The sequence below is a fragment of the Narcine bancroftii genome, chromosome 9 (genome assembly GCF_036971445.1).
Source record: "Narcine bancroftii isolate sNarBan1 chromosome 9, sNarBan1.hap1, whole genome shotgun sequence".
Classification (NCBI taxonomy): Eukaryota; Metazoa; Chordata; class Chondrichthyes; order Torpediniformes; family Narcinidae; genus Narcine; species Narcine bancroftii.
The window spans coordinates 70275784-70294623 of NC_091477.1; the positions used below are offsets into that span (position 1 = coordinate 70275784).

General features: G+C 40.7%; 1 protein-coding gene across 2 annotated transcripts in view; it reads right to left on the reverse strand.

Moving 5' to 3' along the window:
- Positions 1 to 18840, reverse strand: part of ubxn7 (UBX domain protein 7) — a 119289-nt gene that overhangs the window by 78121 nt on the left and 22328 nt on the right. For both annotated transcript variants that reach the window (XM_069896369.1, XM_069896370.1), the window contains exons 2-4: positions 14780 to 14924; positions 7913 to 7980; positions 7334 to 7399 (exon numbers count right to left, since the gene is read on the reverse strand). In XM_069896369.1, the coding sequence (XP_069752470.1) occupies positions 7334 to 7399; positions 7913 to 7980; positions 14780 to 14924 (279 nt within the window). The remainder of the gene's footprint in view (positions 1 to 7333; positions 7400 to 7912; positions 7981 to 14779; positions 14925 to 18840) is intronic.

The window sequence follows — 18840 nt, forward strand, 5'->3', positions numbered from 1 at the left end:
TCAGTCAATACAATAAAACCCTTGTTATCTGGAATTCAAGCAAACGACAAAAAAAAATCAAGGCACAGTTAGCGGAACGATGTTCAGTGCCAGAGATCGGGACCAGGATTCCAATCCCACGCTGTTTGTAAGGAGTTGGTATGTTCTGTGCCTGCATGGGTTTTCCCATGGATTTTCTCCCACCTTTTGAAACTTTTGAAACTTGGGTGGCACAGATTCATGGGACAAAATGGGCTATTACCTTACTGTATGTCTAAATTTAAATAATAAAAATGAAGAAAATAAGAATAAATTTAAGTTTTAAAATTATAAAAGTAAATGTTCTCTGAAGTAACACAAACTTTTGGTGAAGGTGAGAGCAAATATTCAGCCAGTTCCTTGGTCATGCATTGTTCAAAGCAGTTGTTTGAATAAAGTTGTGTTTGAATAAAATGGCATCACCCAGGATGAAGAGCTGGTTGATGCAGCTCGCCGTTGGAGTGACTCTTTTAAAGCGTCTCCTTATCCCTGCTTAGTAAGTCTTTATCTTTATTAGTATATTATTAAGTATTAATAATTATTATTCATTATTAATAATTATTAATAAATATTATTAAGGCATTACCTGTAAACTTGGTGGAGGGGGAAGTTAATACAATTAAATTGTTAGTCTTTTGGGTGGCTCTGTGGAGGGGAGGAACCTGCAGACTTTCCAACTATTAGATGTTTTTAAAGAATGTGACTGAAAATAAAGTAAAATGCTTTACAGTTTATATATTCATGAAAGTGAAGTTTGTTCAATGTATGTACAGTATTTTTGTCTTTTAAACTGATTACTCTTAATGCAGGTGTATTAGTTGGGCATGGCAAGTTTGTCTCAGGCAACCAGAAAATATCCAGCATCTACCGATCCCCATAGGTGCCAGATACCAGGAGTTTTGCTGTATATTAGAACATTTAGATCAGTGGCTTTCAAACTTTTTATTTCCACTCACATAGCATCTTAAGTAATCCCTACGCCACAGGTGCTCTGTGATTAGTAAGGGACGACCTAAAGTGGTATGTGAGTGGGAAGGGAAGATTAAGAATCATTGCTTTAATTGTACCTAATTGACTCGTTACGTGCACGGTTTCTTAACTCCAAAGGAAATGGGCCAATGACAATTTTTCTGGAGCAAAATATTTCAGTCACAATTGGGTCTAGACCAGTGGTTCTTAAACTCCCTCTTCCCCCCCCCACCCCACCTCCTCCATTCACATATTAAGGTAATGCCTTAAGTAATCCTCACTAATCAGAGCATCTACGGCATAGGGATTACTTAAAGTGTTACGTGAGTGGAAAGAAAACGTTTGAAAACCACTGATTTAGATCAAGATACACCATACAGAAAGAAAAACAGAATGTAAATACAAAAATCAAGTTATATCTTTATATTTAATAATATTAAAAATGTAAATTATGCAGAGGTACATTTTCAGTACCAGAAATATTCTTTGGCAATAACTGATAAGCATTATGATGCACTGAAAGGTATGTATTTTAACATTTTCTAGCATATTTTGTGAGGATCTTCTGGGTAAATACCCAACCACACCATTGTACTTGTAAGCAGAAGCATAGGGCAAGCCCAGATCAGGCAAGCAAGGACTAATAAATATACAGCATTGGAAGAGGTGAGAAAAGAGTTCATTAATCCTCTGGGGCCAATAACAGGCAGCAAAAGCAGACTTCTTTAGTCACTGAATTTCACGTTCAAAATGGCAGTGAATAAAACAAAGGAAAACTTCGCACCACTCCTTGATTGCAATGCAGCAATTCCTTGCACTAACTAGATGTAGAGCCTGTAAGTTAATTCAGCAGCAGGAAGCCAGAGAATGTTTTTCTCCAAGTTATTTTTGTCTCCATTTCATAGATTCAGTGGAGAGCAATTATTGTCAAGCAGGTAGGTCTCACCTTAGGCTAGAATCAAGGATGAAAGATCAGAATTTTGTTTGCAAATTGGGGGTGGCAGCAAGGAAGGCTGGGTCAGATAGTTGGAAATATGGGCGTCGGGTGGGGGAGAAGGATGCCACATGGATGATTGTTGGGCGATACAGCTAATCTGGATTCAGCAGTCAAATAATAAGGCATCTCACTTTCTTCAGCAATTTGGTGCCCCAAGATCAAACTTCAGTCATCCAATAAGCAGAAGTAGTTTAAAAAAAAGGGCTAAAGCCTCATCATAATTCTAACATCTGCAAAATGTTTCCTTTAATTGGCTCTAAATTGGGTTGTCCATAGTCTCTGCAGTTCAATATCCCACCAGACTGTACCAACCAGATTTGGGAATCAAAAATCTGCCAAATCCCCCTCAGTGAGCCACAGTATTGAACAGTATCTTATTTTACCAATATATTAAGAGAATATATAATTAGAGAGTAGAATGGGAAGAATTATCTGAATTTTGTTCAAGGTTATAGAAATCACTTTAATGTGATATTACTTTAATTAAAATTCTATCAATGGCAATCATGTCAGAGATTATTCAACTTCATCCTATTAGAGATTATCTTCAATGATTGATTTTACTGATGAAATTCATGTACAAATAGTACAGTCTAATACTGTGACCATCTCATCTTTTCATTGGTGGTTAAATATCAAACTAATAGAACAAATTATATCACAAAAAATTAAATAGGAATATATATTCTGGTCAGCAACTCAACTCTTTTGATAATGACCAAATCTTAAGTGATAAAGATGCCAGGAGGTCACAACCCCTTGTTACAGAGTTCTGTGTTGTGTATTGGCCTATGTGTTGTGTGGTTTTATGTTAAAAAGTGAGTTTGCCTTAGAGAGCCAATGTGAAGGTGGACTGCTGAGAGAGAGGGAGATGGACTGAGCATGTGCTGAAAATTATCTAAAAATTTCTGGACTTGGACAATAAACCACCACTGGATGGTGCTGTGGAATGGAAGGAGGCCCAGAGCATGAGTCATGGTTTGGAGAACAGTTTAGAATGTTGGAATTTCAAAAAGGATGAACATTCCAAAGGCATCCTCTCTCTCTCTCAAAGATCTTTTGGCTTCATTTTACCAAACAAACTGAATTTTGTTTATGATCAGTTGAGATCGAAGTTTTGTGAGTTGTGATTGTTTTGTGTCTAAGTTTTTCTGTGGGCTGGTTGGAAATATAATTTAGACTTTAATTACTTATGTTATATTTAGGCTGGAGAATTTATTAGTTTTACACTGTTATAGAAATTTGTATAGTAACCAGTGGGCATTCTCGGCGACACTAGGTATTATTCTATTTATTTCCTCGGTCCGGGCAGAGGGTAGGCGGCGGCGGCCCCGATCTGGACAGGAGCAAGGGGGAGCTGGCGGCCCCGGCCACGGTCGAGTGAGGCAGGCGGAGGCCCCAGTCCGGGCAGAGAGTTGGAGGCGGCGGCCCCGGCCCCGGTCCAAGAGAAGAATTAATAGCTAGACAAAAGCATGATCCTGATCTTGCTGGGATAAGAGATAAGATTCTGTCTAACCATGAAATTGAAACTGTGCCAGTTGGTTACTTTGTTCAAGATGGAATATTGATGAAAAGGTGGAGACCACAAGTGATACCTGCCAGTGAAAACTGGGCGGTAACAAGGCAAGTTGTAATTCCCAAAAACTTACAGGAATTAAATATTAAAGTTGGCTCATAGTACCCCTTTAGGAGATCATCTTGGAGTGAAGAAGATGGTAGAAAAGATAAGGAAACAGTTTTATTGGCCAAAATTAAGAAAGGATGTTGTGAACTTTTGATTAACCTGTCACACTTGTCAACTGGTCGGCAAGCCTAATCAAGGTCCACCAGTGGCACCTTTACAACCCATCCCTGCTTTTGGGGAGCCCTTCTCAAAAATGATAGTGGATTGTATTGGCCCATTGCCAAAAACTAAAGCAGGAAATTAATATTTGTTAACACTCATGTGCACAGCTTCAAGGTTTCCAGAGGCTATTCCCCTGAGAAAAATTAAAGCAAAGACGATTGTGAAAACTATGCTAAAATTTTTCACACTACCAAGGGAAATTCAATCGGACCAAGGGAGTAATTTTATGTCTGGAATATTTCAACAGATGGTGTATGAATTGGGAGCCCATCAAATTGTGTCGTCTGCCTATCATCTTGAAAGTCAAGGGGCCTTGGAAAGGTTCCATTTAATTGTGAAAAATATGATGAGGGCTTATTGCATGGAAAATAGTAAGGATTGGGATGAAGGAATCCATTTGTTATTGTTTGCTGTTAGGGAGGCAACTCAGGAGTCTCTTGGCTTTAGTCCATTTGAGTTGGTCATGAAGTCAGGGGTCCATTACTATTGTTGAAGGAACAGTGGATACATAATGATATACAATCTAATTTGTTGGATTATGTTTTCAAATTTAAAAACAGATTACATCAGGCTTGCAAGATGGCAAGGAAACATTTTAAAACTGCTCAGGGAAAAATGAAAATTCAGTATGATCAAAAAGCAAAAATTAGGGACATTAAACCTGGCGACAAAGTATTGGTTTTGTTTCCAATGCAGTCAAACCCTTTGAGAGCTCAGTTTTCAGGACCATCTAAGGTGAAATCAAAAATTAACCAGGTCACCTATGTCATTGAGACACCTGATCGTCGAAGAGAGACACAGGTCTGTCACGTGAACATGCTTAAACCTTACTTTGAGAAAATGACTGAGGAGGAGACTAGGATTCCAACCAAGGTGCTAGTTATAGAGGAAAGTCAGGAGGAGATAAGTTTCGTGGAAGGTCATGGACCACATAAAGTGATAAGTCCCAGGCTGGAAAATTGTATAATTTTGCAAAACCTAGACACCAAGTTAATGCATTTGACTAAATCAGAAAGGGAAGAAATGAAGACATTACTTATGAAATTTAAGGATATATTCCCAGATGTTCCAAGAAGAACTACTGTGGCTTGTCATGATGTGGAGGTCGGTGATGCTAAACCTATTAAGCAGCATCCTTACCGAGTTAATCAGGAAAAAAGCAGATTGTTGGATCAAGAGGTGGATTATATGCTCAAAAATGACATCATCCAAAAATCCAAATTGGAGTTAACCCTGTGTTCTGGTGCCTAAGCCAGATGGCTCAATTAGGTTTTAGATTATCGGAAGGTAAACATGGTGAGAAAGACTGATGCGTTCCCTATTCCCAGAATAGATGATTGTATAGATAAGGTGGGGAAGGCTAAGTTTCTTACAAAGATTGATCTCTTAAAAGGATACTGGTGTGTTCCTTTGACAGAGAAAGGCAGGGAGATTTCTGCATTTGTTACACCTTCGGAATTGTATGAGTATAATGTTATGCCTTTCGGGATGAAAAATGCACCTAGCACATTTCAGAGAATGATTAATTCAGTAATTCAGGGTTTAGAGCACAAAGGAGCCTATAATCGATGATTTAGTAATTAGTACGGATACATGGGAAGAACACATGCTTGAATTAGAGCAGTTATTTAAGAGACTGGTGGAAGCACACCTCACAGTGAATTTGCACAAGAGTGAGTTTGAACATGCCACTGTAACTTACCTGGGTTATGTAGTAGGACAAGGACAGGTGGCACCGGTTGGAGTGAAAATATTGGCTATCACTGCGTTCCCTATCCCCGGTAATAAGAAAGCTCTTTGGAGATTTATAGGTATGATTGGCTACTATCGTAGATTTTGTAAAAACTTTGCAGAAATTGCACTCCCATTAACAAAACTACTTGGAAAGAAAGAAAGATTTATCTGGTCAGATGCATGCCAGGAAGCGTTTCTGAAGTTAAAGGCCATTTTATGCCATCAGCCTGTACTTGTGTCCCCTAACTTTGAAAAGCCATTCTTTTTAGCCGTGGACACCAGTGACTAAGTGATTGGTGCTGTACTGTTACAGAAGAAGGATGGTGAAGGAGTAGAACATCCTATTTCATACTTCTCAAAAAAGTTTAACGACCATCAATAAAATTATTCAACCATTACGAAGGAGTTATTAGCACTAGTTTTTGATGTGTATATTTGTACTGCTCAAAAATCGTTAATAATATATATGGATCATAATCCATTAGTTTTTCTATCTAAAATGAAAAATAAGAACAGACGGTTATTGAATTGGAGCTTACTATTACAAGAGTATGATTTAATTATTACACACATAATGTAATAGCAGATTGTTGGTCAAGATGTTAATCTGGGTAGATATGAATCTAATCACATACTTATTGTAAAAAAAATGGAGTGTTCATTTTATTTTATTTAAGTTAATACTTCCATTAATTGTTGAAAATTTGTTCTTGTGGACCAATTTTTTTTTAAGCAGGGGAGGTGTTACAGAGTTCTGTGTTGTATATTGTTGTGTGGTTTTATGTTAAAAAGTGGCAGTTTGCCTTAGAGAGCCAAGGTGAAGGTGGACTGCTGAGAGAGAGGGAGATGGACTGAGCATGTGCAGAAAATGATCTAAAAATTTCTGGACTTGAACGATAAACCATGGTGCTATGGAATGGAAGGAGGCCCAGAGCATGAATCATGGTCTGGAGGACAGTTTAGAATGTTGGGATTTCAAAAAGGATGAACATTCCGAAGGCAGCCAGAAGGATCCGGACCAAGCCATTGTTCCTCTCTCTCTCGCTCTCAAAGATCTTTTGGCTTCAGTTTACCAAACAAACTGAATTTTGTTTATGATCAGTTGAGATCGAAGTTTTGTGAGTTTTGTGTCTAAGTTTTTCTGTGGACTGGTTGGAAATATAATTTAGACTTTAATTACATACGTTATATTTAGGCTAGGGAATTTATTAGTTTTACACTGTTATAGAAATTTGCATAGTAACCAGTGGGCATTGTTATAAAATGGGGGAATTTTAAATTAAAGTTTGACGGTGAATTTTTTGTTAATAAAGTAATTGTTCATCTTTACCCCTGTGTGATATGCCTTCTTTGTGGTTGCTGGTTTGATCTTGTAACACCCTTCATGAATTTTAGAACTGCTTATTGCATTAGGGTTTTGTCCCTGAAAATATGATTATGCAGAAGCATTTGAAGCAATGCACAAAGAAACTGTGGTGATCTCCAGAGTTTATTACAAAGCCAATTTAAAATGTTCAAACATAACAGCACTGCAGAAGATGCAAAACACACAATGTTTCTGCTTTAAACAAGTACATTTTTATATTCATCAACTTGAAAAGAACAAGCAGATGTATTCATATTTCTAAATTTCATCTTTTAAAGGTTAACATATCTCCCTGTCAAGCACACGGGTGTTTTTTTAATATATAGTGCATAGAAAAGCTAAAGTTACTTTCCATATTTACACTTCTAATCTCCAGGATAAAAGATAAATACACTGAACTCACTCGTTTCTGTCTGGAAGTCTCTGAACCCATCAAATATGGAGCGTGCCGGTCTCCGTCGTTTGGGAGCTGTGGAATGCATAAATATGATCAAAATGGGTAATAAAAATAGCAAACAGCAAATCAATTTTGATAAAATATAGTCTATTGAGTTCAAGGCAATTGCAGTAAATTGGATCAACTTTGCCTTTGCAGTGAACACAACTTGCGATGGACAGCACAAACAAATATGAGAGTTACTTTAACAGGGAAATGAGGAATGTGGGTGCAGAAGGACACCAAGGATAAGAGTGGGGGGAGGGAAGGCTTCCACAAGTGGTGAGGGCTAGGAGGGAGACTGGTTTGAACCTCTTGGCTGCTGGAGGTGGTGTTTTAACAATCCAGCTAGATTAATAAAAGCCTATTCCTTTGATAGAAAACCATTCAAAACCATTATATATGATTTACCATTCAGCAGGGCATATACATAGCCCGTCTCACATCACCATGCCTTTCTCAATCCCTCAAAAAAGCCTGGATACTTGCGACACACAACTACAATCATCAACCATAAATGTAAATATTTTGTTTGAAACACCTTACCACCAAACAACGGTTCAGGTTCCACCAGTATTTCTTGCTTTTGTGGAATTGGAGCTCGTACTTCATCCCTGAAATGAAACAAAAGGAATGAGCATTTGTTGAAGAATGAAATTGCACCATCATCTCTCAAGGCAGAAGCTTAAAGGCTCTGTGTAATTATAATGCTGACATCAAAATGTGCTGGCTGTTGTACAGTTTTGGATTCTACAACAGATGTAATTCCCTGAAAGTAACATCATTGGTAGATAAGGTCGTAAAGAGAGCTTTTGGCACATTGGTCTTCATAAATCAAAGTACAGTACAACTCCGATTATCCGAAATCAGATTCTCCAAAATCTTCAGTTAACCAAAACTTTTTAAAATTTTGAATAAACAAGGCTATCCGAAATCCTCATTTAATCAAATCTTTTTTGGAGCCAAACTGAGGAGGAATATTGGGCTCCATGTGCCAAAAGCAGTGGACCTCGGGCTCCCGGGCAGGAGTGGAACCCTCGGGCCCCTAGCACGAGTGGGGCCTTGGTAGAGAGGTGTCAGTGATCGGCGATGGCCACCATTTTCTTTATGAGAATTCAACATTATTTTAATGCTTAAAAAGCCTTCCCTTGTTTGTTGTTGTTTAAACACTGTTACAAGTGATTTGCTGTTGCTACTGGGCTGTTTATCCGAAATGGGCCTGGTCCTGACTATTTCAGATAATTGGAGTTGTACTGTATTGACTACAGGAGTTGGGATGTTATGATAAAGTTATACATGACATTGGTGAGGCCAAATCTGGAATATTGTGTGCAGTTTTGGTCACCAAGCGACATGAAAGATATCAATAAGATTGAAAGAGTGCAGAGATTTGAGAATCTGAGTAACAGGAAAAGGTTAAACAGGTTAAAACTTTATTCCCTGTAGTGAGATACAAGCCAGAGTACATAGGTTGAGAGTGAAAGGGGAAAAGCTTAGGGAGAACATTTGGGGGAATTTCTTCACACAGAAAGTGGTGGGAGTATGGAATGAAATGTTGGTTATGTATCTTTGTTACATAAAGCTGGATGATTTGCTGACTTTCTCAAGCATTTCTGTGTAAACTACAATCACAGCATCTGTAGACTTTCTTGTTTAACCTTAAGAAACCCCAGCTTGTGTACGACTACCCATAATTCCTTTCTTTCCCCCCTGCTGTGTCCCTCAATTTAATTCAGATAATTCTTCAACTTTTATTAGAATAACCATTAATCCAGTTTTCCTCAAACGTGGGCTTTCCCCACTGATGTACAATACTCCTGCAGTGCTCTGTTTACACTCTGACCCAAGGCACTGCTACTACACCTCATCACTGCAGTCCTTTATTTTAAAAATCACTAATCCCTCAAGAACCTGTAGCTATGTTGACCTTGCTGATTCAGCCTCAACTAATCTGACAGTTAAAATATATTTTACAATTTACCACATTCATCTCCAAGACCTCAAATACCTTTTCCATATATAAGTTTTAACTGGGATTACCACTCTGGTTACTTTCCCTTTCAAGTTTCTTGGTGATCAGTGTAGAAATTATCCTGTTAAAGGCCCATTACATTTAGGGTAATGTGCTAAATTTGAGATAATCAATTACTACAGAATGCAATAACATTGCTGAGGACTGTTAAATTCAAATGAACAGTTCCATATACAATGGGAGACGTTATTAATGCGAATAGATGGCAAACCACTCTTTCCTGCTATTTTACGACTTGTTTGGTATTTCCACTAACCTCGGATATTGCAAAATGAGAGCATTTGTTTCTCTAGCATAGAGATGCTCTGCTCAAATGTTGCTTTTGAATGAACATCCTTCTTTGAAATACATTAAGAATCAACATGTACTCTATATACAAATTAAAAGGGTGTGGTGGATTGCACTACTTAGTTCTCGAACTGTCATACAGAGGTTCAGGCTATCGCAAGAGGGGAGCCGGAATACCAACGAGCTGGACATTCAGCGCTTATGATATCATCAAAAGAGAGGCTGCCCGGCAGTTATTTTTAGACGACTTCTGTTGTACGCTTTTCACAGGACCATTTGCTACATTGATGATCCCGACAATCCAAACAACATTTTGGACCTCACTATGGATGCACAGGACGATGTTGCACTCAAACTTCCAGTATTTTGGACCTCTCAGCCACAAGTCTGCTTCGAGCAGGCCGAGGCCAAGTTTTATCTATGCCAGTTTACCACTGATGTAATGAAATGCTACTATGCCATTGCATCACTGGACCAAGACACTGAGGAGCATATTGTTGATTTCTTACGCCAGCCTCCAGCCAACGACAGGTATGAAGTCATCAAAGTCCTGCTCGTATGTATTATCGACATTTCTCCATGTGGTCGGCCTGGGTGACCACACTCCTTCCAAACTAATGAACGAGATGCTGGTACTCATGGATGGTCACAAGCCTTGTCTGCTTTTCGAGCAACTTTTTCTTGAGCAAATGCCATAAGACATCGGTTTGCTGCTTGTAGACGAAGACTTTAATAACCCCCGTCATTCAGCAGCCCGTGCTGAATGGTAGACTTTCAGTTGGGCGCGTAGCTGTGCCTTGGCAAAGCGTATGAACCCTGCCCACTCCGGACAGCAGTGCGGTGTCAGACTTAACCAAACACAGCGCAGACAGAGAGCAGTGGTGCTATTACTATCAGAGATGGGGAACTGCAGCCCACCACTGCCTTTCCCCCTGCAAGCATCTAGGAAATCCAATGGTAGTGGCTGTGACGGCCAGCCACAAGAATAACCTCCTTTTCCTCTAGGATTGACACTCGGGCCATCGGTACTTGGTCGACACAGGAGCAGATGTTAGTGTGTTTCCCTCTTTCTGCCCAGACACACATTCAGGAAAGAAGAGCCCTCCTCTCACAGCCGCTAACAACAGCAGCATCTAGTCTTAAGGGTCACGGACAAATGCACTCAATTTCAGCTAGTCTTTCACCAATGCTGATGTATCGCAGCCACTCTCCTCTAGTAGATCTCAAAGGCTGCCACCGAGTTAACTTGAAGACTTTCAAGTCCCTTGCCTTGCACCCCACAACATTGACCACACCTTGCCTCAACTCAGTGACAATGAATTCGCCAGAATCCTACGGGAATTCTCCAGCATTATTACTCTGCAGTCCTCAACCCCCCCCAACCGAAACATGGAGAACAGCACCTCATTCCAACTCATGGACGTCCCCTGCATGCACGAGTACGCAGGCTACCTCTAGATAAATTGCGGTGGGCTAAAGACAAATTCCAACACAGAGGAAATGGGGATTGTTCGCCACTCTGACACCCCTTGGGCATCACTGCTGCATATTATACTAAAGCAACTGGAGAGAGGAGACCTTGTGGGACTATCGGCGTCTGAATGACATCACTGAGGCAGATCGCTGCCTGGTTCCCTATATACATGATTTCTCAGCAATCCTTCCTGGCACTAGGATTTTCTCCAAAATTGATCTGGTGCACGGGTACCATCAGATTCCAGTTCACCCGGACAACAATCCCAAGACTGCCTTGATTACCACGTTTGGGCTATTTGAATTCATCCATATGCCTTTCGGTTTAAAAATCACATCCGAGACATTTCAAAGCCTAATGGACACAGTTACCCAGGGCCTGGATTTAATATTTATTTATTTGGACAACATCCTTATCGCCAGCCACTCATTGCAGCAGCACCGGGCACATCTCCGTCAACTATGTCATTGGCTAAATGACCATGGGTTAGCGATCAACCTGGCCAAATGCCAGTTTGGCCTCGCATCAATCAATTTCTTCAGCCACCACATCAGTCAGGCGGAGTAGTTCTACTACCTTCCAAACTCAAGGTCATTTGCAAATTTCCAAGACCCTCTACCATTAAAGGCCTGCAGGAGTTTGGCATTATTAACTTTTACCACTGTTTCGTGCCAACTGCAGCCACTTTTCAAACTCTTGACCGAACATCCCAAGGAACTAAACTGAAATGACAAGGGCATGATCACATTCGAGACTGCCAAAGGGAGCGCTAGCAAGAGCCATTATGCTCGTTCACCCGAGGGTGAACAATTGGATACATCAGGCACTGCAGTAAATGGGGTCCTGGAGCAGTTCATCAACGGCATCTTGCTTTCCTTAGTCATCATTTGAGACCACCGGAGCAAAAGTAAAGTATTTTTGACAGGAAGCTTCTATATTTCAGGGTTTACAACTACAATAAAACACATAGCCTGGTAGAACAATCTAGTCGCCGACATGCTATCCAGCACCACCATCACTTCCCTCCATTCGCCTGCTCCCGGTAGAGACTACACGATTTTGGCAGCAGCTGAGCAGGAAGATGAAGAGATGGCCGCGTATCACACTGCCCTATCAGGACAGAAATTAGAGCACATATGTTTTGGTCCAGCAAATGCCTCCCTACTTTGTGACACATCCACTGGCCAACCGAGGTCCATTGTACCTGCTGCATGGCAACGTCAGGTGTTTGACGCCATACACAGTTTGGCTCACCCTTCGATTAGGATAACAACAAGCGTCAAGGCAGGCAAATTAATGTGGTACAGCCTGCGCAAGCAAGTCAGCGCTTGGGTAAGGAATGCATCCGGCGCCAGACCTCAAAAGTTCAGCACTACACCAAAGCCCCACTATAGGTTTTGCACCAATACAGCACAGGTTTGATCACATCCACGTGGATATTGTCCGCCCATTGCCCCCGTCCAAGGGTGCTACTCACTTCTTCTCAATAGTAGACAGGTTCAAGAGATGGCCAGAGGTTCTCTTGCTCTCCAACACCTCCACCTCAGCATGTGCAAGAGCCCTCATTACCAATTGGATAGCACGTTTTGGACTAAGGTTATGGGCCTGGAGGACCCCAAAACTCAGCAGCAAGAGAAATTCACCAAGACAAATAGTTACTTAAACAAAAATAAATTTTAATTTTCTCTAAACATAAAAACAGGATCAAACTTTAACTTATTACTATTAACTTAACCCCCTTCTAATTCTAAGCATACATGTATAAATTCAGAAAAGTTCTTTGATTCACAGTCCAATCTCACTTCTCACTCTTCCAAGTTCACCGCTATCAGGCAATTCTTATACAGTGCACGGAAATTAACATTTATGAATTTTCACTAGGCTCTGGTGCTTAAAGGTAATTGGTTACCACTCAAGAAGATTCTTGTTGGTTTCAGAGAAGATTTGTTGCTTGTTGGACACACGCAACTGATTCCCTCTGATCAGCCACTTCAGTGCCTTGCCGAAGAAATTTGCCCCATCAGGGTTTTCCAAATGATAACCTCTTCTTCTGCATGTCTCCTCTGACAGAGGAGCTCAGTTTACGCATGAACTGAATTCCACAGTTGCTGGCCAAATAATTGCATTGGTTATCATCCCCAGTCCAATGGCTTCGTGGAATGTTTCTATTGTCATAGGAGACATCTTAAAGGACCAGATTGGATCGATGAACTGCCTTGGGTACTTTTAGGTACCATACCACATCAAAGGAAGATCCAACTACATCCTCCACAGAATTGGTGCATGGAGCCCCCCAACAGTCCCAGGAGATTTCATTCCAGCAGCTCGTGGGCAGCAGGAATCTCCTACTTCAGTATTCACACGCTTAAGGGAGAAGGTGGGTACACCGGTGTCTATCCTGGCCATCCAGCAGGGGTCTAAGACTTCATACATTCCACCGAACTCAAGGACTGCCTTTATGTATTCCTGTTGCAACGGCCATACGCAGGTCTTTTCAAGGTGGTATAGAATGATGATCCATGTTTATCATCGACATGGGTGACAGACACGAGACTGTCTCCATGGACCGTTTCAAACCAGCATACTTGGACAGTAACAAACCAGTGCAGGTAGCACAACCCCGCCGCAGAGGGCGTCCATCATCACAACTAAGCCCACCCTCACCTCGACAACCTAACCACCTCCAATACTCTAGTTCTTGAGGTGGTCATGTGGCAAATCATGCCACTTCATTCTCAAACCGTCGTTCAGAGGTGCAGGCTCTCACAAGAGGGAAGCCAGAACACCAATGAGCTGGACATTCAGCACTTATGACATCAATGAAAGGAGAGACGAGAGAGGCTGGGCGACAAGGGTTCAAAATGCCATCTCTTTCTGACAAATTTAAAAGAAAGTCAGCAAAGACCAGAAATCCCATTTGCAAAATCCTGCAAGAGCAAGTTCACACAAATGACAATTACATTATTTTTGGGAGGAGGCAAATAAGGGGGTGGGGAGGGATTCCTGTACAAGTGAAATTTCAGAATGATTAAGCCCTCATCCTCCAAGATTTTCATGTAATTTCAAATTCAGTTCAAGTGCAAGAAAGCCCACAAGCAAGAGAACAAAAAGTGCCAGAGGGCAGCTAAAATAAAAAAATCTCACTATAAATATATATATATATATATAGCGCTACAGACAGCTCCCCAATATTAGAACGGCAAAGCATGAAATTAAAATACATCTAAACTGACTGCCCATGGATAGGATAAATAAATATTTCAGTACATACTCTAACAACATATTAGTTGTCACATTGTCCTGGTGCATTTAACATGAGGAGGTTTTATATTGATACACTATTAGTTGGAATTACTATATCCTAGTCAGCAATCCTCATAACCAAACCCCCTCCCCTCCCAGTAATGTGTCTCTGGTGGGACACCGGTCTCTAAGGGGCTAACATGTCTGCACACACAACAGATCTAACACAGCAAAATAATCAGTAGCAAAACCCAAGGATGTGATAAAGCCTCAGCTGTGAAATAGGAAAGGGTTAAAGTAACATTTTATAACAGATAAAGGAATATAAATAATTCAACTAAACAAATTTACCATATGAAAAAATACTAGAACATACTGTGGAGGCGGTCTACTCGATGTTCCTGCAGTACTGGTACTGGGTTCTTCAGCTATTCCACCGCCATCCAAGTACATTGTGACAGCCATCTCCAGATTGTTGCTGCATGCTTCTAGTATGTGTTTCCCCACACTTTCACTGGCACCTAGGTTACAAAAACTTAGAGCTCAAGATGACAAGAAATACATACTGTTAAAATTCTTAAAATTATCATCTCTTTACTTGATACAAATACAAGCCAGTGTATTTACTACAAAGATAGAGTTATCCTTAAAACACAGAAAAAATACAAAATATCATTTAAGGATTAAAAGGTTCACATCTGGAATTACCACATGGGGAATGAAAGCAGTGACACTCAACTCCAATTTACTCAAACTGCATGAAATACAACAGGATAATCAGCCGGCGTTTGCACTCGACAGTAGTCTCCTCACATTCCAAGTCATCTTCGCATCTTTCTCAAATATTTATCCAGCTTCATTTTGAAAGCATGAGGCATTTGCCTCAGTCATATCCTGTGGTCACAGGTTCTACATAAACTATACAACGAAGTCTTTTCAAACTTTTTCTTCATATTTATTATAAACAAACCTGTATTTACATTCAACGTAGAATTTATCCAACCCAAAATATTCACGATTTAAAAGCCTCAGATGGCCTCCAGCTATTCCATTTTATATAAAGTCCAATTTGTTTTACCAGATAACTATAATCTCTCAACTAAGATATTTCACCTAAAACATTTTTCTTGTCTTCAGCGCTCTTTCATTTTTACTATTATGAAAGTCAAACATACAATCCCATAATCGTGACTTCTGAATATTTTACTCCTAGAAATGAAACCCTTTCCTTCATGGCCTTTTTGCATTGTTTTGCTTACATATACAGGTGCTGTCTGGTCTGGCAAGTTTAAGTATGCGTCGCTTAACATCTGTTTAGGCAACATCCAACTGCATACATGTCCATGGTCCCATAATTATTCAGTTGCCATGAACAAGTCCGTAGCAATTTAGAAAAGGCGATTGCAAGCTATAGGAAATTGTATACCGTTTCCCAAACTGATCTGACTGCCCCACTCTCTCCCCACAGCCCCATGTTGGTCCCCCCACCAACCCTACAGCCCCATATCGGTCCCCCCACGGATCCCTACTTACAAATAAAAAGTTCGCACGAGCACTATAGTATCCCATATAGCTTTGCTAAGTATGTAATATGGTGTTCGCTCAACATCCACATTACAGAAAGCCAAATTTCACAGTACATTTGGTGAACGTTAAGTGGCGCATCACAGACAGCGCGGGACTGCAACTCTGGTCCCAATCACTGGCAATGTAAAGGTGTTGCGCTAACCACTACACTAACTGTATTATTTCCTGTTTTAAGCTTTGTTCTACTTTTGATAGGTTTAGGGATCAATTTCTTCTTTCAGGCATTTTCCGTGGCATTGGCCACGTCCCAATGTCACCGGATTAAAGAGGCACAACCTGTTATGCATTTTTAATCATTTGTTCACCTCTATTAGGAATTTAGGTTTTTTAAAAATTTTTCCAGAGTGTAGGTTTTTTTTGTCTTACTAAACTTCATCTCCCAATTCATAAGCCAAGCAACACCTTCAGCATCCTGGGCTATTTGAAAAGATCATGGCTGATCTTCCATCTATTTTCCTACCCAATCCCCATATTCCTCGATATTCTCCAGGTTGAATGAACTAGGGCTTTTGTATTTGAGGCAACAAAGTAGAGAGGTGACTTAAAAGGTGTACAAGATTATGAGATGCCGAGATACTGGACAGCCAAACCTATTATCCAGGGCAGCAATAGCCAATAACGGGATATCCATTTAAAGTGCGGGGAAATTTTGAGGGGATATCAGAGTAGTTTTTTTTTAAAAACAGTGAGATTTTTAGGTGTTAGGAATGGTGATGAAGACTGGTGCAATAGGGACATTTAAAAGACTCTTACATAGGCATGTGGATGTATGAAAAATGGAGGACGATGGGCTGTGATGGAGGGAAGGGTTAGATTAGGGGTCTCCAAAGTGGTCAATTATCGATGGAACCATACAGGGGGTCGATAAATGCCAGGTGGTCGGGGGGGGGGGAGGGGGGGTTGATTCAAAATAGTGCCACCACACTATCCCTCACACCCACCCCAGGGTGGGATGGGGGGGGGGCGGGGGGAGGCTTACCTGCCATGAACTTTCATGCCCTGCCGTCACACTTCCCCCTCATTGCGTGTATGCCAGCTTCCACTAAGTGTCACCATCACATTTCCCCCTCATCGTACACAACCTGTGGACCCCAGGATGCCACATTTAACAGGTAAGTGCCCTTTCTGCCCCCTAGTTTTTCCTCCATTTGGGGGTGTAGGGCTTACACCCCAAATGGTGGACAAATTAACGTCCAGCTCGAGGTGGCACCGGATTGAGGGCTCAAGAGCCAACTGCCCACCCTACCCAGCATCTCCTCCCACCCTGTCCAACCCCTCCCGCCTCGTCCTCATCCAGCTCCGGGATTCCATGCTTGAGGAGGTCAATGAAGGACCACGTAGTCCTTGAAGGAGTTAATGGCCTGAAAAGTTTGGAGATCCCTGAGTTAGATGGATGTTTGTATAGGTTGGTGCAACATCATGGGATAAAGGATCCAAATTATTCTGTTCTCTTCTATGTAACATGTACCAGTACATCTTCTATGCTGAGTATCCACATCTCTCTGGGGTAGAGTTATTACAAAGATGCCACCTAATGAATTTCTCCTAAAATAAATCCTCTTATGCCAAGATAATGCTTAAAATAGTAGATTTCCCAATCAAGTCAATTTCCCAGCATCCAGCACAGCAAGCTATATTTTTCAGTGAGGTCATCTCTTACGATCTAACTCAAATTATCAAACCATTTATTTATTCAGATGTCTGAATGAACAACCTTTGCACAAATCTCAATCCTACTTGACAGCCAAGAAACTTAAATTTAGTAAATATGGAATTTAAACAGGTTGTGAAAATGATGGCCCAAAATTAAGAGATTCACACAAATGTGAGGCAAGGAAATCTAGTTCTTACTCTATATTAAAACAGGAAATTATCAACAGATCATTTTCAAGTTTTGCAGTCCTGACATTTCATTCATAAGTCCTATAAATAATAATTATTAAACAAAAGGGAAGCAGTGGCTTTAAGAACATCCTGATCGCCGGAGGAGTCACGTGATGGAGTAGTGGCCGTTTGGGGAACTCCAGCCCTCTCCAGAAAAGTAAAATAAAGACAGTGAAAAAACAAAATAAAGTGAAAATAAAGGTGTGGAGAAAATGGCAGTGAAAAAAGAAAAGTCAAAAGCAACGGGAAAAAGAGAAGAAAGGACGTCGGAAGAAGAAGGTGAAGGCCTTACCTGTCCGAGGAAGCCCGCCGCAGAGAGAGAAGCCCGCTCCCTAAGGTCAGTTGAAGTCCCAAACTCGGGACGACAAAAATGGCTCACGGAGCCAAGCAAAGGTGCGCAACCGCGCAAGACAAAAATAACACTGACGGGAGGGGGGAACCAGCTGAGGAGTCGATCTCCACAGCTGAGAATGACAGCCTCAACACAACAAGAGGAAAACACAGAAAATAACGAGAGCAAGAAAGAAGAGAGTAAAAAGAAATCAAAGAAACAACAGATCACCAACCCAGAGGAAGAAGACACTTCTAATAAAAATAAGAAGACCAAAATTACCCAACAAAATAAAACAAACCAACAAGAAAACCAGAAGAGACAGAGGCAAAGGACACAGATCCTGGAGTGGATTCAGAAGAAGAGGAAGAACACAGAGAAATGGAAGATGAAGGGAAGGGCAAGTACATGGATTTTTTTTTAAAGAATATATGGAATCAGTAAAAGAATGGCAGTCACAAGAATTCAGTGAAATAAAAAGAGTAAACAGTACAGAAGAAAAAATGAATAGATTAGAGATGATCATGTCAGATATAGGAAAAAGAGTGGACAAGGTGGAAGAACGAGAAACAGCTGTAGAAATGGAAGTAGAGGACTTAAAAAAGAAATTAGAAGAATCTGATAAAAAAGTTAAA